This window comes from Equus quagga, chromosome 1 (assembly GCF_021613505.1).
Source record: "Equus quagga isolate Etosha38 chromosome 1, UCLA_HA_Equagga_1.0, whole genome shotgun sequence".
NCBI classification, from domain to species: domain Eukaryota; kingdom Metazoa; phylum Chordata; class Mammalia; order Perissodactyla; family Equidae; genus Equus; species Equus quagga.
The window spans coordinates 174,775,206-174,798,859 of record NC_060267.1 but is presented as its reverse complement, the minus strand read 5'-3'; the positions used below and the strand labels follow the sequence as shown (position 1 = coordinate 174,798,859).

At 41.8% G+C, this 23,654-nt stretch overlaps 1 protein-coding gene and 1 pseudogene across 1 annotated transcript in view; one reads left to right on the top strand and one right to left on the bottom strand.

Moving 5' to 3' along the window:
* Positions 1-5,248: 5,248 nt before the first annotated feature.
* ATP1B3 (ATPase Na+/K+ transporting subunit beta 3) overlaps positions 5,249-23,654 on the bottom strand; it is a 40,750-nt gene continuing 22,344 nt past the window's right edge. The window contains exons 3-7 of the mRNA XM_046666202.1: positions 21,159-21,266; positions 15,134-15,318; positions 12,810-12,860; positions 8,405-8,491; positions 5,249-5,928 (exon numbers count right to left, since the gene is read on the bottom strand). Coding sequence (XP_046522158.1) covers positions 5,758-5,928; positions 8,405-8,491; positions 12,810-12,860; positions 15,134-15,318; positions 21,159-21,266 — 602 coding nt within the window. The 3' untranslated portion in view covers positions 5,249-5,757. The remainder of the gene's footprint in view (positions 5,929-8,404; positions 8,492-12,809; positions 12,861-15,133; positions 15,319-21,158; positions 21,267-23,654) is intronic.
* LOC124241896 (60S ribosomal protein L13a-like) lies at positions 18,963-21,144 on the top strand (annotated as a pseudogene).

Sequence of the window (23,654 nt, the reverse complement as noted above, 5' to 3'; positions counted from 1 at the left end):
GAGCTAACATCTGTGCCCATCTTCCTCTATTTTGTATGTGGGTCGCCCCCACAGCGTGGCTTGACCAGCGGTGTGTAGGTCTGCACCCGGGATCTGAACCCAGGAACCGGTCCACCCCAGCAGAGTGGGGAAACTTAACCACTATGCCTCCAGCCGGCCCCCAGTCAACATTTTTTTAAATGAATGCGTCCATTCCTTCTAAGGACTGACAGCAACCTTGCAGTTTTCTTCCTTGAGGAGGTAAGTCCCCTTCATCTCCAAGCTGGTGGCCTCCAGAAGTTTGCCTTGCATTCAGTTGGGAGAACGGGGATGCCAGCAGGGCCCTGTCAGGCTCACAGCATGCCACCAGCAGGACGCTGGACCGGCTGCAGGCCCTGTCCTCCCACAGGGCTACAGGAAAGCTCCAAGGACACGAAACGCCCCTCCACACCCAGACCTGCCGGTGGCGCAGAGCCCAGCTGAGGGAGCCACCAGCACAGGGCCCAGAGGCTCCTGCTCAGCTGTGCATGTCCCTTCACTGCAGAACAGTAGCCGTCCCCGGCCTGTCTTCTCTCGACTGCCATTTCCGCCCTGCTCTGTCCAGGCTCTGAACTCCAGCCACTGCACTGACCATGGTGGTAGAAGAGCCTTGCTCCCAGGCGGTCCTCGGAGCAGCAGCAGCCCCTGGGAGCTGGTGAGGAATGCAGAGTCCCAGGCCCCAGCCCGGCACCGCTAAACCAGAATATGCATGTGAAACAGGATCCGTTGGTGAATTATCTGCACGCTAGGTTTGAAAAGTACTAGGTTGGAGTAGATAATCTTCACTCAGAAAACGATCGTGTTAGTTTTCTGCCTGTTGCCCTAACAATTATCACAAATTTAGTGGCTTCAGGCAATAGTCATTGATTCTCTCCCATTTCTGTGGTCTGCAGTCTGGGCCCAGGGTGGCTCCACCGGGTCCTCCAACTCGGGGCTCAGGAGACTGCAGGCCCCGTGTTGGCTGGGAGGGCTCTCCTCTGGAGGCCTGGGGAAGATGCAGCTTCCAGACTCGCTGGCTGTTGGCAGAATCCATCTCCTCCTCCTGTTTTCCACATGGCCCCCCTCATCTCCAATACAGCAAGTGTCCAGTCCTTCTCATGCTTCGGATCTGGCTTCTACTCCTGCTACTCCCGTGATTACATCGGCCCCCTGGATATCCAGGATAACCTCCCTATTTTGAGGTCAACTGATCAGTAATCTTAATTTCATCTGCAAAGTCCCTGTTGCCACATGATGTAACATAACCACAGGTGTGACACCAGAAGGCAAAGATCATGGGGGCCAAAATTCTGCCTACCACAAGGATTTCATCAGCAATATGTCCAAATGGGGATGAACCATTAGATTAGAAGTGTCCTGAGTTTTGGTTGTCTCTTATCAGTTAGCACTGCCCACCCTCCACTCTGCCATAGAGTGTCTCTCAACACATCTCAATTCTCTCCCAGCCCAGGAGACCTCTTATCAGAGGGTGCACGTTAATTCTGCAAAAAGTCCATCCCATTCCACACTTATCCCCCACTGTTCTCAGCCACCCAGAGGGAGGGATCACAAGGAACAAGGCTAATGCCAAAAATAGGCAACCCATGCCTGCCATTTCACGTCACCCCTCACTCTCCCTTGTCTCCTCCATCAGAGTCCCGGGACTCTGACCCACAGGACAGGAGAACTGGAAGTGTAAGGGTCGGCAGGAGGCCCTGGAGCTCAACACCACCCCAGGTTCATCTGAGGCCTGTAGCCCAGCCTCCTGGTTTTCTCAGGGTCTCTTGCCCAGGCAGATGGCTACCAGAGGGACTGTACACTCTTCCAATTCCAGACTCATCTTTGAGTGGACAGAGTGGTCATGTCTTCAAACAAATCCAGAAATGATAGCCCGTCAACTAGCTGGTGGGTCACTAGTCAAATCTCATTTGTTCCCATGAAGGCCCTTCAGAAGTTATCCCAAGGCCATGCAAACAATCTGAGAAGACTGATTTAGCAGATATCCTCTCATCAATTCATGTTTTATTTCTGTTCTTCACGCTTAAATACCAGTCCCTACCAGTCTTGGCTCCCAAGTGAATTTTAATGATTTCTCAAAAGCAAGTCCATCCTCAATGGACAAATCCTGCCAGTTGTGACAATGGTCAAAGACTGTGTGTGTGCTCCAGGCTCCTGAAAGCAAACCCAAAATCATCCCTTAAAAGTCCTGAAGGCTGAAACATGGAGCCTGTTGTTGAAGGATAACAGTCGCTGGGATGTGAGGACATTGGGTTGTTTGTTCCAAAACCACACACACCGTTTTCTCGTCACGCCTGATGTGTCCCTGCATCCCAGAGCATGACCGAAGCCTCCCTTCCTGAGCAGCGGCCCCCACTGGAGGCTCATCCTAGTGAGGAGCCCATGCAGACACACGGCTCAAAGACCTCTTTCGACGTGGAAACCAGTGCATCTGGAAAACTGAAATCCACTGAGCAAACTCTTCAATGTTCTTGAAACTCTAACTTGACAACTTTACTAAAGCAAGAAAAGCCAAGAGAAATGAAAAACAAACTCCACATGGACCGACTTCCAAATTCACGTATTTGCAACCCCCTCCTTCCACACAAAGCTGCAGGTGAACAGGAAAGACCGTCAGCCCCTTCTTTCACCACTCCCCTGAGTGAGGAAGAGTCACAGCCCCAACACCGCAGCAAAACTGCAGCCACACACAAGGCTTCCAGAAAGACTCCTGGAGGGAAACACTCCTGAAAACCCCATCACCTCAAGAGGAGGGTGAGCCCCTGGAAACTCGCCTTTATAAACACCCACCACATGCTGGCACTGCATGTCCATTTTCTCATCCAATCCTTGCAGCCCTGAAAGCTGGCATGACCCTCATCCTACAGTAAGAAAACTGCAGCTCCAAAGTTAAGTAAACTGCCTACGATTCCTAAGCAATCAAATATAAACCAGCATCTAAAGCCAATTCTCCCTCCCTCTCCAAAGTGAACGATCATGGATTCCCTGTGAATTTGATCTCCTCCAGCAGACTCTGTATAGAACCTCCTCACAGGCTGCACCTTCAGTGACGGACGGCCCTATTACATTTGGATTTTGTGAAGAGGGCAAACTAGCCTTTCTTATCTCACTACCGCATGCACAGGGAAAATTATCACCGAGAAAGGACAGCCGAGCTGGTTACAGGATGAACCATACAAGTTCTAGGTAGAGAGATTATCGTCTACAGCAAACCCTACTGAGAGCCACACTATGACACAGTGTGAGGCTGAAAGCCTGTGTGCCCCAAGTGGGACAGATGGAGCTACAGGTCAATTTGTCACTTACCACCCACTTAGGTGATCAAAATGAAATAGAGTTCCTGTATAACAAAGTTCCAAGTACAAAATAGCTTGGAGAGCTAAGGAAGTAACCCACAACTTTCTTTGAGGAATATAACCTACCTGCTGAATTTTAAATATCAGCTAAAGTCAACTGACAGTTGAATCTCCTCCATCCACTGATCAAACTAGTGCCAGATCCATGGCCGAGGATGTAAAGCTGGTCGTCTTCAGTCCTCTGGCCCCTTGTTACTCACTGTGGTCTATGAATGAGCACCAGAGGCCTTACTTAGGAGGTTGTTGGATATACAGAACCTCTGCTGCGGACTCGAAATCTGCACGCTAACAACGCTTCCTTCATTCCTGGTCACTCTGCATCTGTCCCATACAGAGCCAGCGCCTTCTCACCCTTCTCTCCACAAACACTGCCTGTCTCTTGGGACCTTTTCACAAAATAAGTTTCAGGGAGGAGAGGGACCTTTGGAATAATCCAGTCCTCCCCCACCCCCACAGCTCCTTGCACTTAACTGCCGTTACTGTAATTACCAAACCATATCCTGTCTGGAGCCTATTCCCTCCTAGTTTAAGATGCTCAAGAGACCACGTCTTTTCATCTCTATATCCTGAGTCTGGCAAATCATCACCTGGCACATAGCATGCCTGTGGTAAATAGTTGTTTAACTCCCCTAATTTCAATAGAAAACAGAGCAAGGAAGTTTTGGGTAGGTCAACTAAGGTCACACGGCAGTACTGAGCTCAGTTATGCCCAAAGTTCTGAACCAAGGAGGCACAAACACAATTTAGTGACTCGTGTGTATGTCTCATTTTTATTTCTCTCCAAAACCCAGTCCTCCAGTTTGGATATCTCAATTCTTATGTATGAGAACTAGCTTTTATCTAAGCTCATTAAAACACAAATTCTATCCATATTATAGTTCAAAAGACACAGCGACACAAATTTAATCAAATAATAATATGGATTTCACACGAGCCAAAGTTGACAGCTGCTGAGGATCTGTTCACACTGGGCCAACTAACGTGACATCCTGGCTGCAGCCCATGACTCTCCTCTGGCATCACAGCGTTTTCTTGTTTTACACTCAAAAGAGGGTAGACAGGAAAACCAAAGCCCAGAAAAGGTTTGCTTTAGGAACAACTTCAAGAATGATTTTCTTCAGTTGCAAACACGACTTCTAAAATGAATGCCTGTTATCACTAAGATCTTAGTGACAGTGCAACAAGCGGAGGTCCCAACAGGGCTGAGTGCTCACTACCAAAGCACAAAGGCTGCACCTGGGCCCCCGAGGCCCATCCTGTTCTCCCGACGGTCACCCCTGAGCCAGCTGGGTTGGGTCCCCCTCGTCCTGGCTTGCACCAACACAAAGAAAACCTCAAGAATACGAGCAACAACAAAAAAGAGGCTTCAAAAAAACCGCAGATCATAAAGGAAGCACACCTTTATGAATAGAGGAGAAAGAAGCTCACATTAGGAAAAAGAATCATAGCCAACACCTGAGGCTGAAGGAAGCTCTTCATGACTAATCAGAGAATGCGCAGGAAAACTCTAGTGTTTTGGTCCGAAGCCTTGAATAAGTTCCAAGTTTTTATATTTCACCATTTATATATTTTATTAGAGTCCACAGTCTGCTAAATAAAAGCAGTAACAAGATATTTCACAAACTATTGTACAATTTAAATCTTATGAATTTAATTTCATAAAAAATTAAGTAGATATTCATATCGGCTAACCTAAAAATGCTATGCTTCATCTATGGTCTAAACTACTTTAATCTATAAGAGATACAGTTCCAGCATTAAAAATAATCCCATTGCTATTTTTTTTACATGTTTTACAACAAAAAGTTTATGCTCTTACTCAAAGAGATCCACAGACTAATCCGTCATGTAAAAAATAATTTTACAAAAAAATCCAAGACATTTTAAATCCACTTTTATTTTCTTCTTTCCTCCTCACATACAGAACTTCTCCACACACCACATTTCTTGCAGCTATAAAGTCACTTGATCTTGGTCAGGTACCATTTATTATCCCTAAAACTTTGCTGGCATCAAAATATGACAGTTAACCAGTGTTAAATCTATAAAATATTTACATAGCACAGCACATTAAGCTTTAGACACTTGGTAAATAAACCACATAAAAATACAAGCCCCTTCCCCATTCTACATGATCAGAATCAGGTGTTCACGGTCCCTATCTGGTGAGTGTACACTGGTTCAAAAGGCAGCAGAGGCAACAGGCAGTTACTTCAGGGCACAATGAACACTATGATCTGGAAGCACGTTATGATGTTACCCCAGTGTCATGTACCACCCCACCTTTCTCCAAGGTGGTCTCATAATTCTAGAATGGCAGGTCCAGCTGATACAAAATGAAGACAGACAACACAACATTTACTCTGTGGAGATATCCTAATGCCTACTATGCATGCATTGTGATTTTGAAAACAACTCGTCCTAAAAACTTGTCACGATCATCCTGGTTTCTTAGATTGGGTGATCCATCAATCTTGCACTCAACTGTCACTTCTTTTCCAGTACTGGTAGTATTAAAGGCCACCTGGACAGCAACTAATGGCTGGAGATACCTCACCTGGCAAATAAAGGAAAATACATTAATTCAAATTCTATAGTAACTTCATCTACACTTTTTCAGAATTTGGTTTATTCTCTAAAATTTAAAAAAAAAACCAACCAGACTTTAATCTATTAATTAGATCTATTATTTTTAACTCTTTCTTTTTTGAAGCTAGATATTCATTTATTTTCACTTTAATTTTTATTGATAAAAGTGTTTATGGCTTGAATTTTCCTCTGAGCACTGCTTTAAATGCATGTCACAGGTTGTGATTATGTTGTGTTGCATTATCATTATTTTTAGATATTCTATATTCTTGATTTGAATTTCCCCTTTCACCCAAGTTGTTTGATAGGTTTCCACTCCCTCCCTCTTTTGGAAGGGCCCTTTTATTTTAATAATTTCTAATTTTATTACATTATGATCAGAAAGTACTGTTTGTAATATATTTCTACTTTTTGAAACTTAGGGATGTATTTTTTATGATAATTTTTGTGGCTGTTCAGGTGTGCCTGAGAAGGATATGTATTGTATTATCTATTATCTGTATAATTATTGTTTGATAAATACATGTAACATCTACCTCTCACGATTATGTTACTTAGGTGTCCTATAGCCTTACATATGTTGCTGTGTAACTTGGTGCAAATATGATTGTTTTACTATCATTGTGGTTTCTAAATACAATTCTTCACTCAAAGAAACTAGGGGCTGATTCCAAGGATGGGGCAGGGAAAGTATAAGATGAACCTGGAATATCTTGTGGTGCCAGAAAGAAAGAAAGTGCTCAAAGAATCATGGGAGCATCTCAAAAGGACACAGGAGCCAGCCTGAAGGTCTCCCACCAGCCAAATCTCGGACAATTTTAGCACCAAAATAAATAATGATTATAACAGATTACAACCCCTGAATCTATGAATACAGAATCCACGAATAACAATCCATGAGAATATACTGATATAAATAAATAAATGGTAGAGAAGGAAAAACTCTTCCTTAGAGTAGAATGCCAATTAGTAAATGGGATAGGAGAGATGGAATTAGAAAAATATTTGGGAACCACCCTATTACTAACTGACTCAGGCAAGAATCAATAAATGCTAAAGCTAGGGGAAAAACAGAATTTTATAATCTCAAAGTAGTCTCCCTACATGAGATATACTGATTACAAAGGAAAAAGAGTAACTTTACAGTGGAGAAACCTGTCTGACCAAGTGTTTACGGTTACCATCACGGGACCGGTCAACACCACGTCCCTCCTGATGAGCTATTCTGAAAAGGCCCTAACATTTCTTCTGAGGCATTCCTGCCAAAAATGGACAACCTACATTTAACCATGAAAAACAGGAGACAAACTCAAATTGAGGAACATAAACAAGAAGAGTACAAGGGCATGAAACAGACAGGGTGAGGAACTGTTCCAGTGCCAGGTGACTGAAGAGGTAACAATGTGATATCCTGAACCAGGAAAACACTTCTTCTTTCTGATAAAGGACATTACTGGAATAACTGGCGAAATTTCAACAAAGTCTGCAGATTGGATAATAGTACTGTATCAATGCTAATTTCCTTTGACAACTATATTATGATTATATGATGTCCTCCTTATTTTTAGGAAATAACATTCAAGCATTTAGTGTAAAGAAGCACCATGTTCATAACTCAGTCCCCCAAATGGATCAGGAAAAAATTATCTATCAATCGAGACTGATAACATAAATGAAGTAGGGGCCAGCCAGGTGGCGCAGTGGTTGGGTTCACATGCTCCACTTTGGTGGCCCAGGGTTTGCAGGTTTGGATCCCGGCTGTGGACCTAGCATGGCTTATCAAGCCATGCTGTGGGGGCATCCCAAATAATATAGAGGAATATTGGCACAGATGTTGGCTCAGTGACAATTTTCCGTAAGCAAAAAAAAAAGACTGGCAATAGATGTTAGTTTAGGGCCAATCTTCCTCACACAAAAAAAAAGACAAATGAGATAAAATATTAACATTTGGGAAATCCTGGTAAAAGGTCTACAGGAATTCTTTGTACTATTCTAGCCACTTTAAGTTTGAAATAATTTCAAAATAAAAAGTTTTAAAAGTATATATACAGTATGATGCTAATTTTATAAAATGATTTATTTACATACATATACTTAAAAGTTATGGAAGAAATTACCCTACGACACAGTTATCTCTGGATAACAAGCTTTTTGATTTATTTACTACTTCTCTACATTCTCTAAACAAGCACATTCTAAATAATGAAAAAAACAAAAATGGTATTTTGGAACTAATCATCCTTTAACTTATCTGCCTGAATTTTGTGTTCTGAATTGTAGATGTGAGATCTCCTTTTGCCATCACCATTTGTATTTAAAAACCAGAACAGATGATGCACAAGTTACACAAGGTATGTGTCTACCACCCGAGACAAGTGACATTTTAATACAGATGTGCCAATTTCCCAAGAGTCACAACCACTTAAGAACTTCTAAATACTTACATGCAGTTTTTTCCCATAATATGGAAAATATTTTAAGTCTATAGTTCCATTAGATGGATAAGTTGATAGAGTGGCTGTCTTTTCACCCTGAAGTTGAAAGCAGAAGAAACCCTTTTTAGATCACAAAAAGCAATTTTAAAAAATGTATTTATATTAAACAGTATCAATTATGAACAGTATGGGGAAACTACCGTGCTGCTCCAGTTGCATTAATCACAAGCTTCTTTTTGAGAAGAGAACTTGCTCATCTTGATTTAAACCCTCTGACATGAACTATCCTGATTCTTCTTACACTTCCTGGTGTACTCTGTATCCTTTTCCAAGAGTCCCTTCTAGCTTATAACCAGATCTACTCATGCACTGTCTGTAAAATCATCTCTGCCTTCCAACCACTAAATGCCAGTTCTCCGGCCACTGACAGGCATGCACCCGTGGGTATGGGACCAATGGATCCCTAAATGAATAAAATACTTTGCTTCCAGACTGGAAGGATTGGCTGCCATAACCTGGAGTGGAGCACTCGGGCCTGGGAGGCAGCAGGTCCAAAAGCCTCATGTGATCATAACCATGATAACTGCAAGCAGAGGGGGAAACGATGATGCAAGTGACAAAAACTACTAGGGAAAAATTTAAGGTACTCCAAGCAAAACCTTTCTTAACCAATTTAAATACCACATTTCCCTTGAATAAATTTATGAGCACATGTAAAGCAATTAAAAGTATTATGAGTCTACTGGAATTACATTCCATGTATTTAAAAAACTGATGGGGCGGGCCTGTGATGGAATGGTTGAGTTCGCGCGCTATGCTTCAGTGGCCCAGCATTTCACCGGTTGGAATCCTGGGCGTGGACATGGCACCACTCATCAGGCCATGTTTAGGTGGCGTCCCACACGCCACAACTAGAAGGACCCACAACTAAAAATAGACAACTATGTACTGGGGGGCTTTGGGAGAAAAAGGAAAAATAAAATCTTAAAAAAACCCACAAAAAACAAAAAAACCCTGATAAACATACAAATCTAATCATCATCTATAATCCAATTCATTCATGCTATTAGTTATTTGTAGTATTCTTGATAAATAAGCGATTTATGAAAATTCTTACGTAACACATTCCAAATAGGCCTGATTTTAATAACTATAACTTTAACGCATACTAGATAACAAATAGACAACCATTATAACCAGTGGCAAGTTTACTAAGCACTAATTAAAGTAAAATATGACTAAATGCTTGAATTCTAGATTTGAATAAAGTAATTTCTATTTTTGAAAGCACACACGAAACAACTATAGCAAAACTAAAAATCTCCTCTAAGAAGTCCTACTCTGTGTATTCCACGTGACTTCCATGAGCAGCACGTGTGCGTGGGATGAGACGGAGAATGCACGGAGAAGACAGCACAACCAGAGTGACGACGCCCCACAAGGAGGACAAGTTCTAATGACGCAGATCAGATATGTAGAAAGAGCAGGAGACAGCAAGGCTAAGAGAAACTGCAGAAGCTATTTTTCAACCACTAATCAAACACCACTCCACATTTGTACTGCTTAACTAAGAAAAAAAGGAGTATTAACTCTAAAACAGTATTTTATATTGGAGAAAAAACCAATCACTTGGATCTAAGTGCTTTTCTGCATCAAATTGCTTTTGTTTCACCTATTTTTCCTCACTATATGAGCTTAATTCACAGAAACACAGAGATGTTCCCCAAAGGGTAAAAGAAAGATTTCTTTGGGTTACAGTTTATTGAGAACGTTCAGTGTATATTTCCACCCAGATACCATATTTAACTTATATTTGCCTCATTTATGTCTAACAACCCTTAAGTGGGTGGGATCAATTACAAAGAGGGGAACTGAAGCTGAGTTAATGTCACAAGCTCAAGGTCACCCAGATGTAACAGACACTTCACTGTTCTCTTGGTTTGTACCTAAGCCATAATGTTGGCAGTCTTTTATTTAAACTTGTATTTTATACCTTCCATGAAATAAACATTTACAAACTGTGAAATATCAAGAAATGCATATCTGGATAAAGATGAGACACTTCAGAGTGAAGCACACGTGGATTTTGTTTCTTTTATACAATCATCACCCATAAAGGTGATGTTCTAAGCAGTGGTTTTCTCTGGGTAGCATTTACCAATTTTTCTCTTCTGCATTTTTCCACATTTTCATAAATGAATATGATTCATTTTTTAAGAAAATAAAATACCAAAAAAACTAGTGACACATATGAATATTACATCTTTTGCAGGAACCATCCTTTAAATTAATATAAATTAAAGGCTACCACTAAGAGCATGTTGTGTCACCAATGCTTCAGCATTTTCAGGACTCTTAACTTGCATAAAAGCCATTAAAGCAGACCAAACTTAAGAGTAAAAGATAAATGTATTACATAAAAAAATAAGTCAACTAAAGAATTTAAAGAACGCTCGATAGAGACAAATCTAATGGAAAACAGCAATTATGATGACGTAGTAAATGTTCTCATCTGTTCTCCAGAGCCACACCTTTACAGCTACGGCCTCCATCTGATCACTCCTTTGTGACTAGCCTTGGAGTAAAATGCAAAGCTTTACCAACAGTTTTTCTGACACACAATTTTGTGTTTTTCTAATAACAAAAAATATTCCACAACTAAATAAACAAAACAAAAACCCCATCTACTTTGATTATTTTATGTGCTTTACATGTAACTCTTCAAAGCAAAAGGGACAGCAAACTGAAATGTGAGTCATCAGACAAGGATTTTTCATTAACACTTCCCCCAACTATTCTAGAAGGAAAGGATACATAATGGATAAACAATGAGAAACTCCGTTTAAAACCATAAGGAAGAACTACATGAAGTTATTTGTACTGGCCAAAGGTGTCCAAACTTGAAACCTTAGGAAAGGGTCAAGCTGTTGCCCTTCTGGCCTAAGTGTGTGTGTTTTCCTTTCCCGGTGGTGTTGGCTCCACAGCCCCAGCATTCCGAGCTCATCTAGGCAGTGCGCTCACAGACAAAGGCGGAAGCTCCTGCATGCAGGTCCACTGCTATGGAATCAGCACGTCTACCCGGCTGAAGGCCAGCACCCAGGCCTCAGGAACTTTCTATTGGAAAGACTTGCAACCAAGGAGGATCACAAAGAGTCCACTCAACAGTTCTTCTAAATGTATCTTGTAGCCATCATGTTTCTTTTGTCTTAGGAGAAGACACTATACACTCAAGTCAGATTTTTAGAAGAATCTGTTTATCAAGAAAAGCTCGGCTTAGATGTAGCATCTGGTTTAAAGTGAGATTCTGGCTTTTTATCCAAGTTTCCTACTAAGCTGCCCAGGACTTAAGGAGATAAAATGAACTATGGTCACACGTGTGTATTTCAACCACACGTTGAGGAGAAACCACAAACTTTCTGGCTTATTATTCTACTGCAAATAGTGAATAAGTACTCAAAAGAAATTAATAAGGATACTCTAAAGCAGAAGTTCTCCAGGTGTGGGCCCCAGACCAGCAGCCTCACCATCACCTGGAAACTTTAGTTAGAAATGCAAATTTTGGGCTTCCCTGCAGACCTACTGATCTAGAAACGGTGGGAAGGGGACCCGACAAGTTCTCCAAGTGATTCTGACGCAAGATAGATTTTGAGAACCACCGAGCATGAAGTTTCTGCCCAAGTAAGAAATCTATTCATGGTTAAAGGAATTACAATTTTTTTCACAAACAACTTTAGAAGTGATTTTAATGTAACATTTCAAGTGAAATACCTCTGACATATACCTGGAGTTAGAACATTAATATTCTGCACATTAAATTCTTTAAAATTTAGAACTTCACAGTTTCTCCTCAGAACTCTTACCCATCATTTATATATTTGTCTTAGTTGCACATGCAGCATGGAGAGAAAACAAAAGAAGTTATGAGATGAAAACTGTACAGCACTTTGGAAAAAAATAAAGATGGGAGAGAAAAAGAATGTCTTCAGGAAAATGCACCATGTTTCACTAAATCTCATATGCCATTAATGTACACCAATTTATGTACTATTAAGAAAAGAAAAACTCATGATACACTATCAAGACACACTATTTATAAGGCCAATCCCAACTGCAGTGTTAAGCTAGAAAAAAAAAGTGACTCTTAGAATCAATGAAATATGGTATACGTAAATGTAAAGGCAATGTGTGTGAAACCAAATGCACGTGGAAAACAAGTATTTTTGAATTATCATGAGCAACAGAGAAGGGCGAACCCCAGAGTTTGGTGTAATTTTATTCTTCTAAGAATGACACTACAGAGGACTTTAAAAATGTGACAGGGAAGAAAAAAGATGACTAAAACTCACTAGTCTTTTACGGTAATTTAAGATACGCTAAAGCTTTCACAAAGTTGGGTCCGTTTTTGAATACTCACCTTCGAAATACAATTTATCCTCGGTTTTCCTTGAGGTTTTAATCCAATTATCTAAGGTGAAGAAATACAGATTACTCGAAACATCACAAATGTATACAACATAACCCTCTTCTCTGTTGCTGGGGACCAGGTGGGAGGGCTGGGATGAACACTGACTCCGTATTAAAATCCCAATACATCTGTCTTTTACTTTAATTTTATTTTAGAGGATTAGAACAGACTTTTCAATATAATAATCTTACCAATTAGCTATTTTATTACTGTACTGGGACAATTTAGAAGATAAATCAGTTACCAAAGAAGTGACCAAAACCCAGTATCACACTCTGCTACCCTTAAAACAAGAAGCAAACAGAAACCTTTAAATTTCATTATTTATATGAACAAATCATTAATGGAAATAAGAAGAACTGCAGAGGCATAATAATAATAATAATAAACTGTTCTTCATGAAAATATATTAGGTCACAATCCCTAACATGTGTTTCCATAGGGTTTCCACAGAGCCGTACCATATTTCACATCTATCTGTTCCACAAAACGCAGACACTGGGAAGAATTCCATTTTAAGACGCTCACAGCAACATTCAGCTCTATGTCACGAGGCTACTTCCATGGATGTGATTAATTAAACTAACTCTGTGTGAACGGTAACATATTTCTCCACCTATTTCTGAGAGGATTTTCTGGTGTTTTGAATTTATATGCATTTTACATGTGAATGTCTGTAAACTGTAACTATTTCTCCCAAAAGACAAGCATTGTTGCAACCTAAATAATAGTATCCACAGCAATTAACTGCCCTTGCCCATGTAATGACTGGAACAAATTACACTGGGGGTGAATCCCTGCCACGCCCGGTCTGCACACCTCGTTACTGAGCCCTGTGTGCACCTGACCCTTCCTTTCTGTTGCACCCTGCAGGGCCACACCCCTATCGGCAAGTGGAATCTCAGACCCTCACCGTTCACACAGGACATATTACAAAAGAAGTAAACTCAGAGGCTAGTCCTGTGGGAGAGAGAACTAGAACAACTCCTCTTGGCTTTGTTTCGGGATTGGATTTTCCAGCATGCAGATGCTGTGAAGCTACTTCTAGGAGGCTGGGGTTACACAAGGCAGCCCTGTAAAGTGAAGACATGTAATTCATCTGACAAGATAAATTAGCTCGTTTCACATTACTTATGGCCTTAATTCTTACTAAAGTCTTGCTGAAACACCTGACTAACCATTTACTGAGCGCCTACTACGTGTCAGGCAATGTTGGAGAATGATTTCTAGATTGCGATGGGATCATCAGGAAAAAAATCACTGGCCTTGGGGGGGGAGGGGAAGGAAGGAGAGGCTGGAGGGGAGCCAGTCCGGGCGCCTCAGGGTCCAGCTGGCTCTCTCCCTACAGGGAAACGCCTTATCTTGCAGTGCCAACATCGGAAGACTCAACTTTTACTTTTATTGGGGATGGCAGTAGCAATGTGCTTATCAATGGTGATTTCAGTGATACGTGGACTCGTGATCGTGAGCAGTCTACACCTGTTTAAGAAACTGCCTTTTTTCTAAGTAAATCACCAGTAATAACCTCACTCTCAAAGGAGACCTCGCAGGCCTCAACAGGATAAGCGCATCAGGACAGAGCTCTGCACTACGACACTTAGACAGCAGCAAGGCACAGGGGCCAAGGATCACTGTCCCTAGCATCTTCCTTTGCACAAGGACCCCATGCCATTATTACTAATGCAGGGAGAACATTAGCTCCTTAATTTGCTAACGGCCATACAATTCAGGCACCTCTTCTGTAAAACAGAGTAAAATGCTGCTACTTTGGCTACAACTGCAACATCCCACTGAGCGCATTCCAATGCCATTTTATTTGCATTTCTACTATTTAATTATTTATATTATTAAACTAGGTTTTGCTACTAAATATTCAGAAGAAGTTAAATAAGCCAAAACTTTATAAAGCTGCCATGGAATTTTAAATTATTTTATGACATAGGACTCAAAGATGAGCACTGTGCACTAATAAGGCCACGCTTTGGGCATGACAACCAGAACACCTGCTCCTTGAAGCAGGAATCTTTCGTAAACGCACGCAGCTACGTCCAAAAGGGAAAAGCTGAAGTTGTTTTACTCCAATCATTTATCTATGATAAATTTATGAACCAATCTTGTTTTACTCTGTATTAATTTTCCAAAGGTCAATTAATATCACTGCTAGCCTTCTATGTGAGCTACCTGCAAATGAGATAACATCTAATAAATAGTTGCCTACTTCTTAATAGATGATATTAGAAAAAAGCAGTGGCAGAAGTAAAATATGTACATACCCTGTTCATTTTCACAAGAATACAAGGGTTTCCTGTGGAGTAGCCAAACTCGGGGTCCTCCACACCACTGCATCCTTTAAGGGAAACGACAGGAAACTGGCACGCAGTATAAGTTGGCCCCTTCTGTTCACGAAGGGCTCCATCGGGACAGGCTGTGAGATTCTTCTGTTTTTCTAAATCGTATGCTAAAAAGGAAATGTGTATGTGTGTAGAGATCAGCCAAAAAAGATCTTTAAGACAATCAGGAATAGATCATCCTTTCATCAACATTCTCCAAAGACAAAAACAGCAATGCTAATTACCAATTTTTTCAGAAAGAATATTAAGTTTGTTCCTTTAACTTTTAACACCTATCTAGTGCTCTTGAGTTTACTGCATTTCAACAGTGATATAAACTAGATTACAGATCATTCTCTTCTGTCACCATCAGGTGGCGTCAGCCACGGCTATGGCATTATCTGCATGCCCTCCATGCTCTCGCCCCGTAGCTCCAACAGTGAGGACCCGAACAGGCGCTGCTGCTGCTGCCGTGCAGGGCTGACAGCGGAGCAGGAACATTGGCGGTCGAGTCTATGATCCTCACTGCAGGGCCTGGCGATACTCGGCGCTCTGGCAGCCCGGGCCGAGGGGACTGCAGCAGAGCTGAGTGATGAGGGGGACATGGGAGTTACTGCTGGCAGAGATGGAGGTGTAACCAGACAGTTGCCAAAGTGATAAAGAGTGAAATGGTTACAACTTGGCGAAGGGGAAGAAAGGAGAGGGAGAAACACACTACGGTTTCCGAGTGTTTGCTCTGCATTGGCCCAGGGTCAGGTTAAATCGGGACAATAGTGAGCACACCCTCAACGGGCTCACTCATGAGAAAGACACTAGCCAACGGCTAAGACACGGTGGGACAGTGCCTTGGTAAGAGCACAGGTGTGTGGGTGGAACTGGTACCGGAAAAGGGCTGCCTAAAGTGAATTCAACCAAAACAGGAACCAGATTTCAAAGTAAATGCATTTAAAAGGAAGCGTGGATCTTCACCTTGAGAAAAATATTCAGTCAAAATCTTTGGTTTCATTTTATATTCAGCAAAAATTAGGATATCATGGGAACTATGTACTCATTTAAAAGAATGGTTCAGGCATTTTTAGGGGTAAACTTTTTCAACAAAACAGTACCATACAACATTTTTCACTTCCTTTTTGACTTTGGTGGCACAGTCACAAAAATCATTTTGCAAGAAATATTCAAGGCCTTCGCCAATTTTCCCAAGGGGTTCTACTGCATATACTCTGTTGGTCTAGGCCAGTTCATCAGTGACCATTTCTGTATCACGCCAACTTCCACTTCTACGCAAAATCATGGTAAGTACCAAGAATCAGAACACGAATGGTCAGATGATGAAGACCCCCTGTCCAGAGCATCATGGGAATACAGAAAGGTCACCCATCTCAGACAGGGTGACCAAAGAACCCCACACACCTGAGGAAAGAAAGAAAAGGAAAAAGACAGAGCAAGATTAACAGAAAAAAGACCCGAAAGGAAAGACACATCGTGAACAAAACAAACTTTAAATTCTAATTAGTATCCACCATAGGAAAAAAACAGAGAAGATGATGTATCTTTTAACCAGAGACTATATCTTTTACACACGAGAAAGGTATTCCTAAAAATCAACAATGACAACTGAAAGTCAAAAGAAAAACAGTTGAACATTAAAGAATTAAAGTAAACCTCCCCAGAAAGTACAATAAAGTAAAAAGAGAAAATGAGAAAAAAATAAGAGATCTAAGCTCTAGAAAGAGAAAAGGAAAACGGAGTTGACAAAATTATCAACATAGTAACAAGATAATTTCCCTGAACTGGAGAAGCTAAGTCTTCATCCTCAGAAACCCCAGCTAGTTCCCAGTCAAGTGACATTTTAGAAACTGAAACTAAGAAACAGAAATTTTAGAATCCAAAGGAAACACATTTAAAAACCAAAAACCAACCTTGCAGAGGAGAAAAAGGCAAATACAAAGGAACGAAAATTCTATATACAGCTAAACTATCAACTACAAAAACAGAATTAGGTCATTTTCAGAAATGAAAGGACTCAAAATTTACATTTCATGTATCTTTTCTTATAAAGTTACTTGAGAATATACTCCATCAAAACTAGGGAGTTAATTAAGAAAAAAGTCAGAAGCCTAGGGGCTGGCCTGGTGGTGTAGTGGTTAAGTTCACACGCTCAACTTTGGTGCCCGAGGGTTCACAGGTTCAGATCCCAGGCATGGACCTGGCACTGCTTGTCAAGCCACACTGTGGCGGTGTCCCACATAAAAGAGAGGAAGATTGCCACAGATGTCAGCTCAGTGACAATCTTCCTCAAGCAAAAAGAGGAAGATTGGCGAGAGATGTTAGCTCAGAGCCAATCTTCCTCAAAATAAAATTAAACAAACAAATAAATAAAAGAAAAAAGTCAGGAACCAAGAAACAGTGAATCCAACTAAAGAAAGTGATGAAGAGAAGCTTCAAGCCAGCCCTGATGGCCTAGTGGTTAAAGTCAAGCGCTCTCACCACATCGGTGGCCCAGGTTAGTTTCCTGGTCACAAAACCACACCACCCGTCTGTCAGTAGCCATGCTGTGGTGGCAGCTCACACAGAAGAACTAGAAAGATTTACAAGTAGGATATTCAGCCAGGTACTGGGGCTTTGGGAAGGAGGCGAAAAAAGTTTCAAAATGGGAGCTGGGTGGTAAAGGCCTAAGAAGTGACCAGTACAGACTACAGCTAGAGGGAAGAGCTCTAGGAAGGAGTTTCCCACAAAAAAGGGACAAGAGAATACTTCAAACGATAGTATACAAATAAGGGAGTCAGAAGAGTGTGTCTATAAATGAGACTAGGGATAAAAAGGCCACCAATAATGAAACAAAAAATAGTTAATTCAATTACTATTGAACTGAGAAGGGGGTAAAGTCTGAGGCATGAGAGCTAAATCCTCATCTATTGGGGCAGGAAGTAAAGCCAATGTATAAAAGTGCTAAGTCAAGAACCAGCAGAAAAGTATAACATCTAGAGATACAGAAGAAAAACACCATAAGAAAAACTTCAAAAGCACAATGTGATTTCCTATTGAAAATGTATCCAGAATCAGACTATTTCTCACAGCCTCCCTTGCCAAGCTGCCATTCTACTCATCTGGATGACTGTAACAGCCTCCCCACTAGCTCCTCCTACACCCCATAGTCTAAAGAAGGTGGCCCTCAAAAAACATGTTGAATAAATTAACAGGACTGCAGATAGAAAGGAGGAGGGCAGAAAACTACTGTTTTCCTTATAGACTTTTCTTTACTATTTTTTTTTTAAAAGATTGGCACCTGAGCTAACATCTGTTGCCAATCTTTTAAATCTTTTTTCTTCTTCTTCTTCTCCCCATAGCCCCCCAGTATCCAGTTGTGTATTCTAGTTGTAGGTCCTTCTGGCTGTGACATGGGATGCTGCCTCATCATGGCCTGATGAGCAGTGCCATGTCCCAGGCTGCCAAAGCGGAACACATGCACTCAACTACTTGGCCACGGACTGGCCCCTTTACTATTTGATTGTTAAACCAAGGATTATACGTTCACAAATCATCTTTAAATTATTTAAATAATAAGTATATATTTAACTATTAAGGGAAAGAGCCTTAGGAAGATAGCTAGTAGATGATGTAGGATCAAAAGAGGTTTCTTGGTTTTGTTTTGGCCCTGATTGGCCCTGAACTAACATCTGTGCCTATCGTCCTCTATTTCATGTGGGATGCTGCCACAGTGTGGCTTGATGTGAGTGCTAGGTCTGTGCCCGGGATTGGAACCTGTGAACCTGGGTCCACCGAAGTGGAGCGCACAAACTTAACTACTACACCACCAGGCCAGCCCCCAAACAGGTTTCTGATTGAAGACAGGAGGGAACTGAGGATTTCCACCTGCTGACAGGAAGGATCCAGTAAAGAGAGAGACTACTTCTTTCCTAGGTGGCTGTCAAAGATGGTGGAGGGGCAGGTCCTGGTTCTAGATGGCTGAGGCCTTCTCTGGGGCCACATGGCAGTCACTGTACCCAAGCAAGGGCTGCTGGACCAGAGGTGGTGGTTGTGCAATGTGAGGGCACCAACATTTCTGGCAATTTCTACAGAAACAAGTTGAAGCACCTGGCTTTCCTCCAAAAGCAGATGGACACAACCCATCCCGTGGCTCCTACCACTTCCGAGGCCCCAGCTGTATCTCTTGGCGAACCATGTGAGGCACACTGCCCCACAGGCACAAGTGAGGTCACACGGCCCAGGACCTCCCCAAGGTACCTGATGGCATCCCACCACCCTACAACAAGAAAGAGCGAATGGTGGCTCCCACTGCCCTCAAGGTTGTGTGTCTGAAGCCTGCACGAAAGCCTGCCTCCCTGGGGCACCTGGCTCTTGAGGTGGGCTGGAAGCACCAGGCAGTTACAGCCACTCAGAGGAGAAGAGGAAGGAGGAGGCCAAGATCCATTACCAGAAGAAATAACAGCTCATCAGACCATGGAAACAGGCTGAAGAGAACATGGAGAGGAAAACTGACAAATACAGAGGTCAAGATCCACGGACTCCTGGTCTGAACCCAATAAAATTAAGTGCTAATTCCTCAAAATAAAAAAAAATAAAAAGAGAGGGAGAGCCTAAATATACATGAGAAGGGATAGTCAATAGCGTGGTGTTTCCGAGACAGTGAGAGGGGATGAGCACCAAAGCACAGAGGCACAGGTGGCCTGAGATGAAAGAAGGGCAGCCCCCCATCACAAACAAAATGGCTGTAACCATAGGTTTGTTTACTGGTAACAGGGAAACCAGGGAAGTTCCCACACGAATGCTTTTATTTATATCTTTTGAAGCAGGACACCAGGTTATATGAAGTAAGTGAGTTACAGGGGAAAAGGTCAGGGTTTAGAAGTTTGAGGGTGGAAATACTCCCTTCCAAGAACTATCCAGAGAAATTCAGCAGGACTGCTGGGCAGTAGAGCAGGTCCCTTCGAGGGAGGTGAGAGGCACTCATGGAGCGAGTCAGTCCTGCTGCAAGTCTTCCTTCAGCAGCACCCAGCTGATGGGGGGGGCGGGGGGGGGAGGTTCCCAGCAGGAGCTTCATCCATTTGCAAGTTTACGACAGAGACTGAGAGGCAAGGGATTTTAGAGTGCTGGCAAGAGTGAAAATGAAATGGAAACCGTGGAAGTAATATGCTTGCTAAGAAGGGAAGTTAGGGGCGAGGGCTTGGATAAGATGAAAGGGTCAGGGAACCGGAAGTCCCGATGCGGTGGAAGAATAGTGAGGGAAAGTCAAACAAGCAAATCAGAGGGACAGAAGGTTGTGCAAGGAAAGGCTCGAACAGTGAGTTTGGCAATGGAGGCCTACGCGTTCTCAGGAGCAAGTGCAGCTACAGGTACGTGTGGCTGAGGAAGCAGTGAGGAAGTGATCAAAAACCAGAGGTCAGCACACTGGATGATCATTCCTGGGAATGGTAATACCCCAGAGTTAGGCCAAGCAAAAGAGGAGAAAAGGCTGGGCTAGGATGGCTCTTAGAAAGCATTACAAATTGGTAACTCTGAAAAACTCACAACTGATACATACATTTTTTTAAGCAATAAATACCATTCCTCCCCCCCCCCACCCTGCCCCTGCCAAGCACTACACTGGATCCAAAAGATCCAAACACCTAGAGGCATCATTTCATATAGTATAGTTTTGCTCTATTAGCCAAATATGTTTCATTTTCATGCAGATACAAATGTTACGTCTCAACGAACTTACTCATGTACTTATTACAGGACAGAAAGAAAAGTCAAATCACGCCCACTAGCCTCTGTCTGCCCAGAAGTTAGAACATTCTCACGATCAACCATAAAATCTACTTACAAGTCCTCTCAGCTGTGTTTAACGGAACAAAAGAAAGGTAAAACATACTCATAGAATGGTGTTTCTAAAAGTCATCGTAATTTGGTCCTGGTTTTTCTAATAACTAAAATCTTTTACCTTACTCTGAGAAAACACACTTACACTTTAGAAATTTGGTGAGATCGTCTACGTATCCTCTATAGGACTCTGGATCAGACACACGGAATGAATAGTCCAACGCAGTCACTGGTTTCGGAAAAACCATAAGCCCTATAAAGAGATAAAAGAAAAAGGGGAAATTAACTGTAGCAAATTCCCTTCTCTCCTTCCTTCTCCTTCCTCATCTCTGAAAGGCAGATCTCAGTAAATTACATGGAAAGTTGTATTCACAGGGATGCCGAAATGATCAGAACTTCCCACTTCTGATTGTGAAGGCACATCCAAAACGAAAGAGAATCTCCAATCTTCAAAATCACCTCATGCATGACCAGTCAGAAACCTCCCCTGAGTATCGACAGTTAATTAGAAGCGCTCGGTTCCCGACTTAAAAAGATGCAAGTTTTACTTCGTACTTTCCAGAATCATTTTTCTAGCAAATATGGTTAGATTTTGCCAATCTGCTATTAACAGAGGGAGAAAAATTATAGCAAATCAAAGTCTAAAAGCACGTTATCATTCAAATTATAACTGTATGGAAACATTCACAAAGTAAGCCTACCTTATTCAATGAAAGAGGCCTAGACAATTTCGACTCTATGGTTAAATATTCTTCCTTCAATAATAAACACTGCTCTATAATAAAATGTGATTTTTCACATACTGCATTTGGAGTATGACCACCAACAATTTCACACCAGGAGTCAACACTCATGTATACAGAACATGTTGTGTGAGTTAGTTAACAGAAACCACTAGCATATTTATCTGTATGAAACATAATCTGGCTTCCAGCTTTAATATATGCTTTCCTTGTTTAAAAAGCATTGGATCTAGATTATTAATTCAGCCTTGCATAGAGGCTTAAAAACAATCCTAAAATTCTCAATAGTCTCTAAACCTTTTCCATATCAAAGTTATCAGAGATGATATGCCTTGCATTGAACTTGAAAATAGACAAATACAAGTGTTTTAGTTTTCATTAAAATCGCTGCTCACAGACATCTAATTCTTTTTCAATCAGATCCAGTTTCTTTCAAACCCAAGACCTGCCCATGTTGATCTGCATGGCTCCTGAGTTAAACTAAATCCCATGCTACCCCAATATGATGAAAAAATGTTCCTAAATGGCAGGGCACATCTTATTCTACATGCAGCACAAGACAGCCCCCGATTATACTCCCCATTCAGGCATATCAACACAACAGCTCACTGGGATTAGCCCATATGAGGAGCCCATTCTTCCTTACCACTCTACCCACTGCAAAATCAAGCAATAGCAGGGGCCGGCCCAGTGGCATAGGAATTAAGCATGTGCTCTACTCCAGTGGCCCGGGGTTCACGGGTTTGGATCCCAGGCACAGACCTACACACTGCTCATCAAGCCATGCTGTGGCAGTGTCCCACGTATAAAACAGAGGAAGACTGGCAACAGATGATAACTCAGGGCCAATCTTCCTCATGCAAAGAAAGAGAGAGAGAGAGAGAGAGAGAGAAAACAACAATAGTAACCTTATGATTTTTAATAAAAGTATTTAACATAGGAATAAAGCCTCCAACCATCTGTCTATGTCTGAAATTGTTTAAGGTTTTTTTTTTTTTTTAAAGACTGGCATCTGAGCTAACATCTGTTGCCAATCTTCTTTTCTTTTAAATTTCTGTTTCTTCTTCTCCCCAAAGCCCCCCTGGTACCAGCTCCCTGGTACATAGTTGTGTATTTTTAGTTATAGGTCCTTCTGGCTCTGCTATGTGGGATGCCGCCTCAGCATGGCTTCATGAGCGGTGCTAGGTCCCTGCTCAGGATCTGAATTGGTGAAACCCTGGCTGACAAAGGGAGCGTGCAAACGTAACGACTTGGCAACGGGGCCCACACCTGTTTTTAAAGTTTTATAGCGGAAATAAGACATAATGTTCTGCAAGTAAAAAAAGTAACAGAATCAAGGCAGCATGGATATTACCGTACGAAAACACCCAACTTTAAAGAAAACCCAACATAAAACATCCAAATTTCTAAACTGAAGCAATTTTAGAGAAAAACATGAATATATCTGTGCTTTATAAAAAGATTCCATTCCTTTACATGACTAATTTCTAAACGATTCAATTTGCAAAAGCTTTGTATTAAAACCTGAACGTATAAAACTGAATTTCTGATCCGGTCGCTTCCTAGATCTCGCCTAGCAGTGCTCTTGGAGCCCTAGTACCTGCTATTTCATAGCCTGTCTGAAACTCTCACGTAAGAAAACTATGGCAGGAATGAGCATCACGGCTGCACTGCTGACACAATACACTCAATTCCTCCAAATTAAGTCTGGGCTTTCCCCAAAACCGAGAACAGCAATAGAATGTGAATGCTACAATAACTCTCATCTCCTTCCAGTTTATACCACTGAGGCACAAGAGCGTGTGCACACGCGTGTGTGTGCGTGCATGCTTGTAGGGGTGTGGATGGGCAGTATGTGCTTATGTTATATGGATGTACATGTTAATATACATATCAAT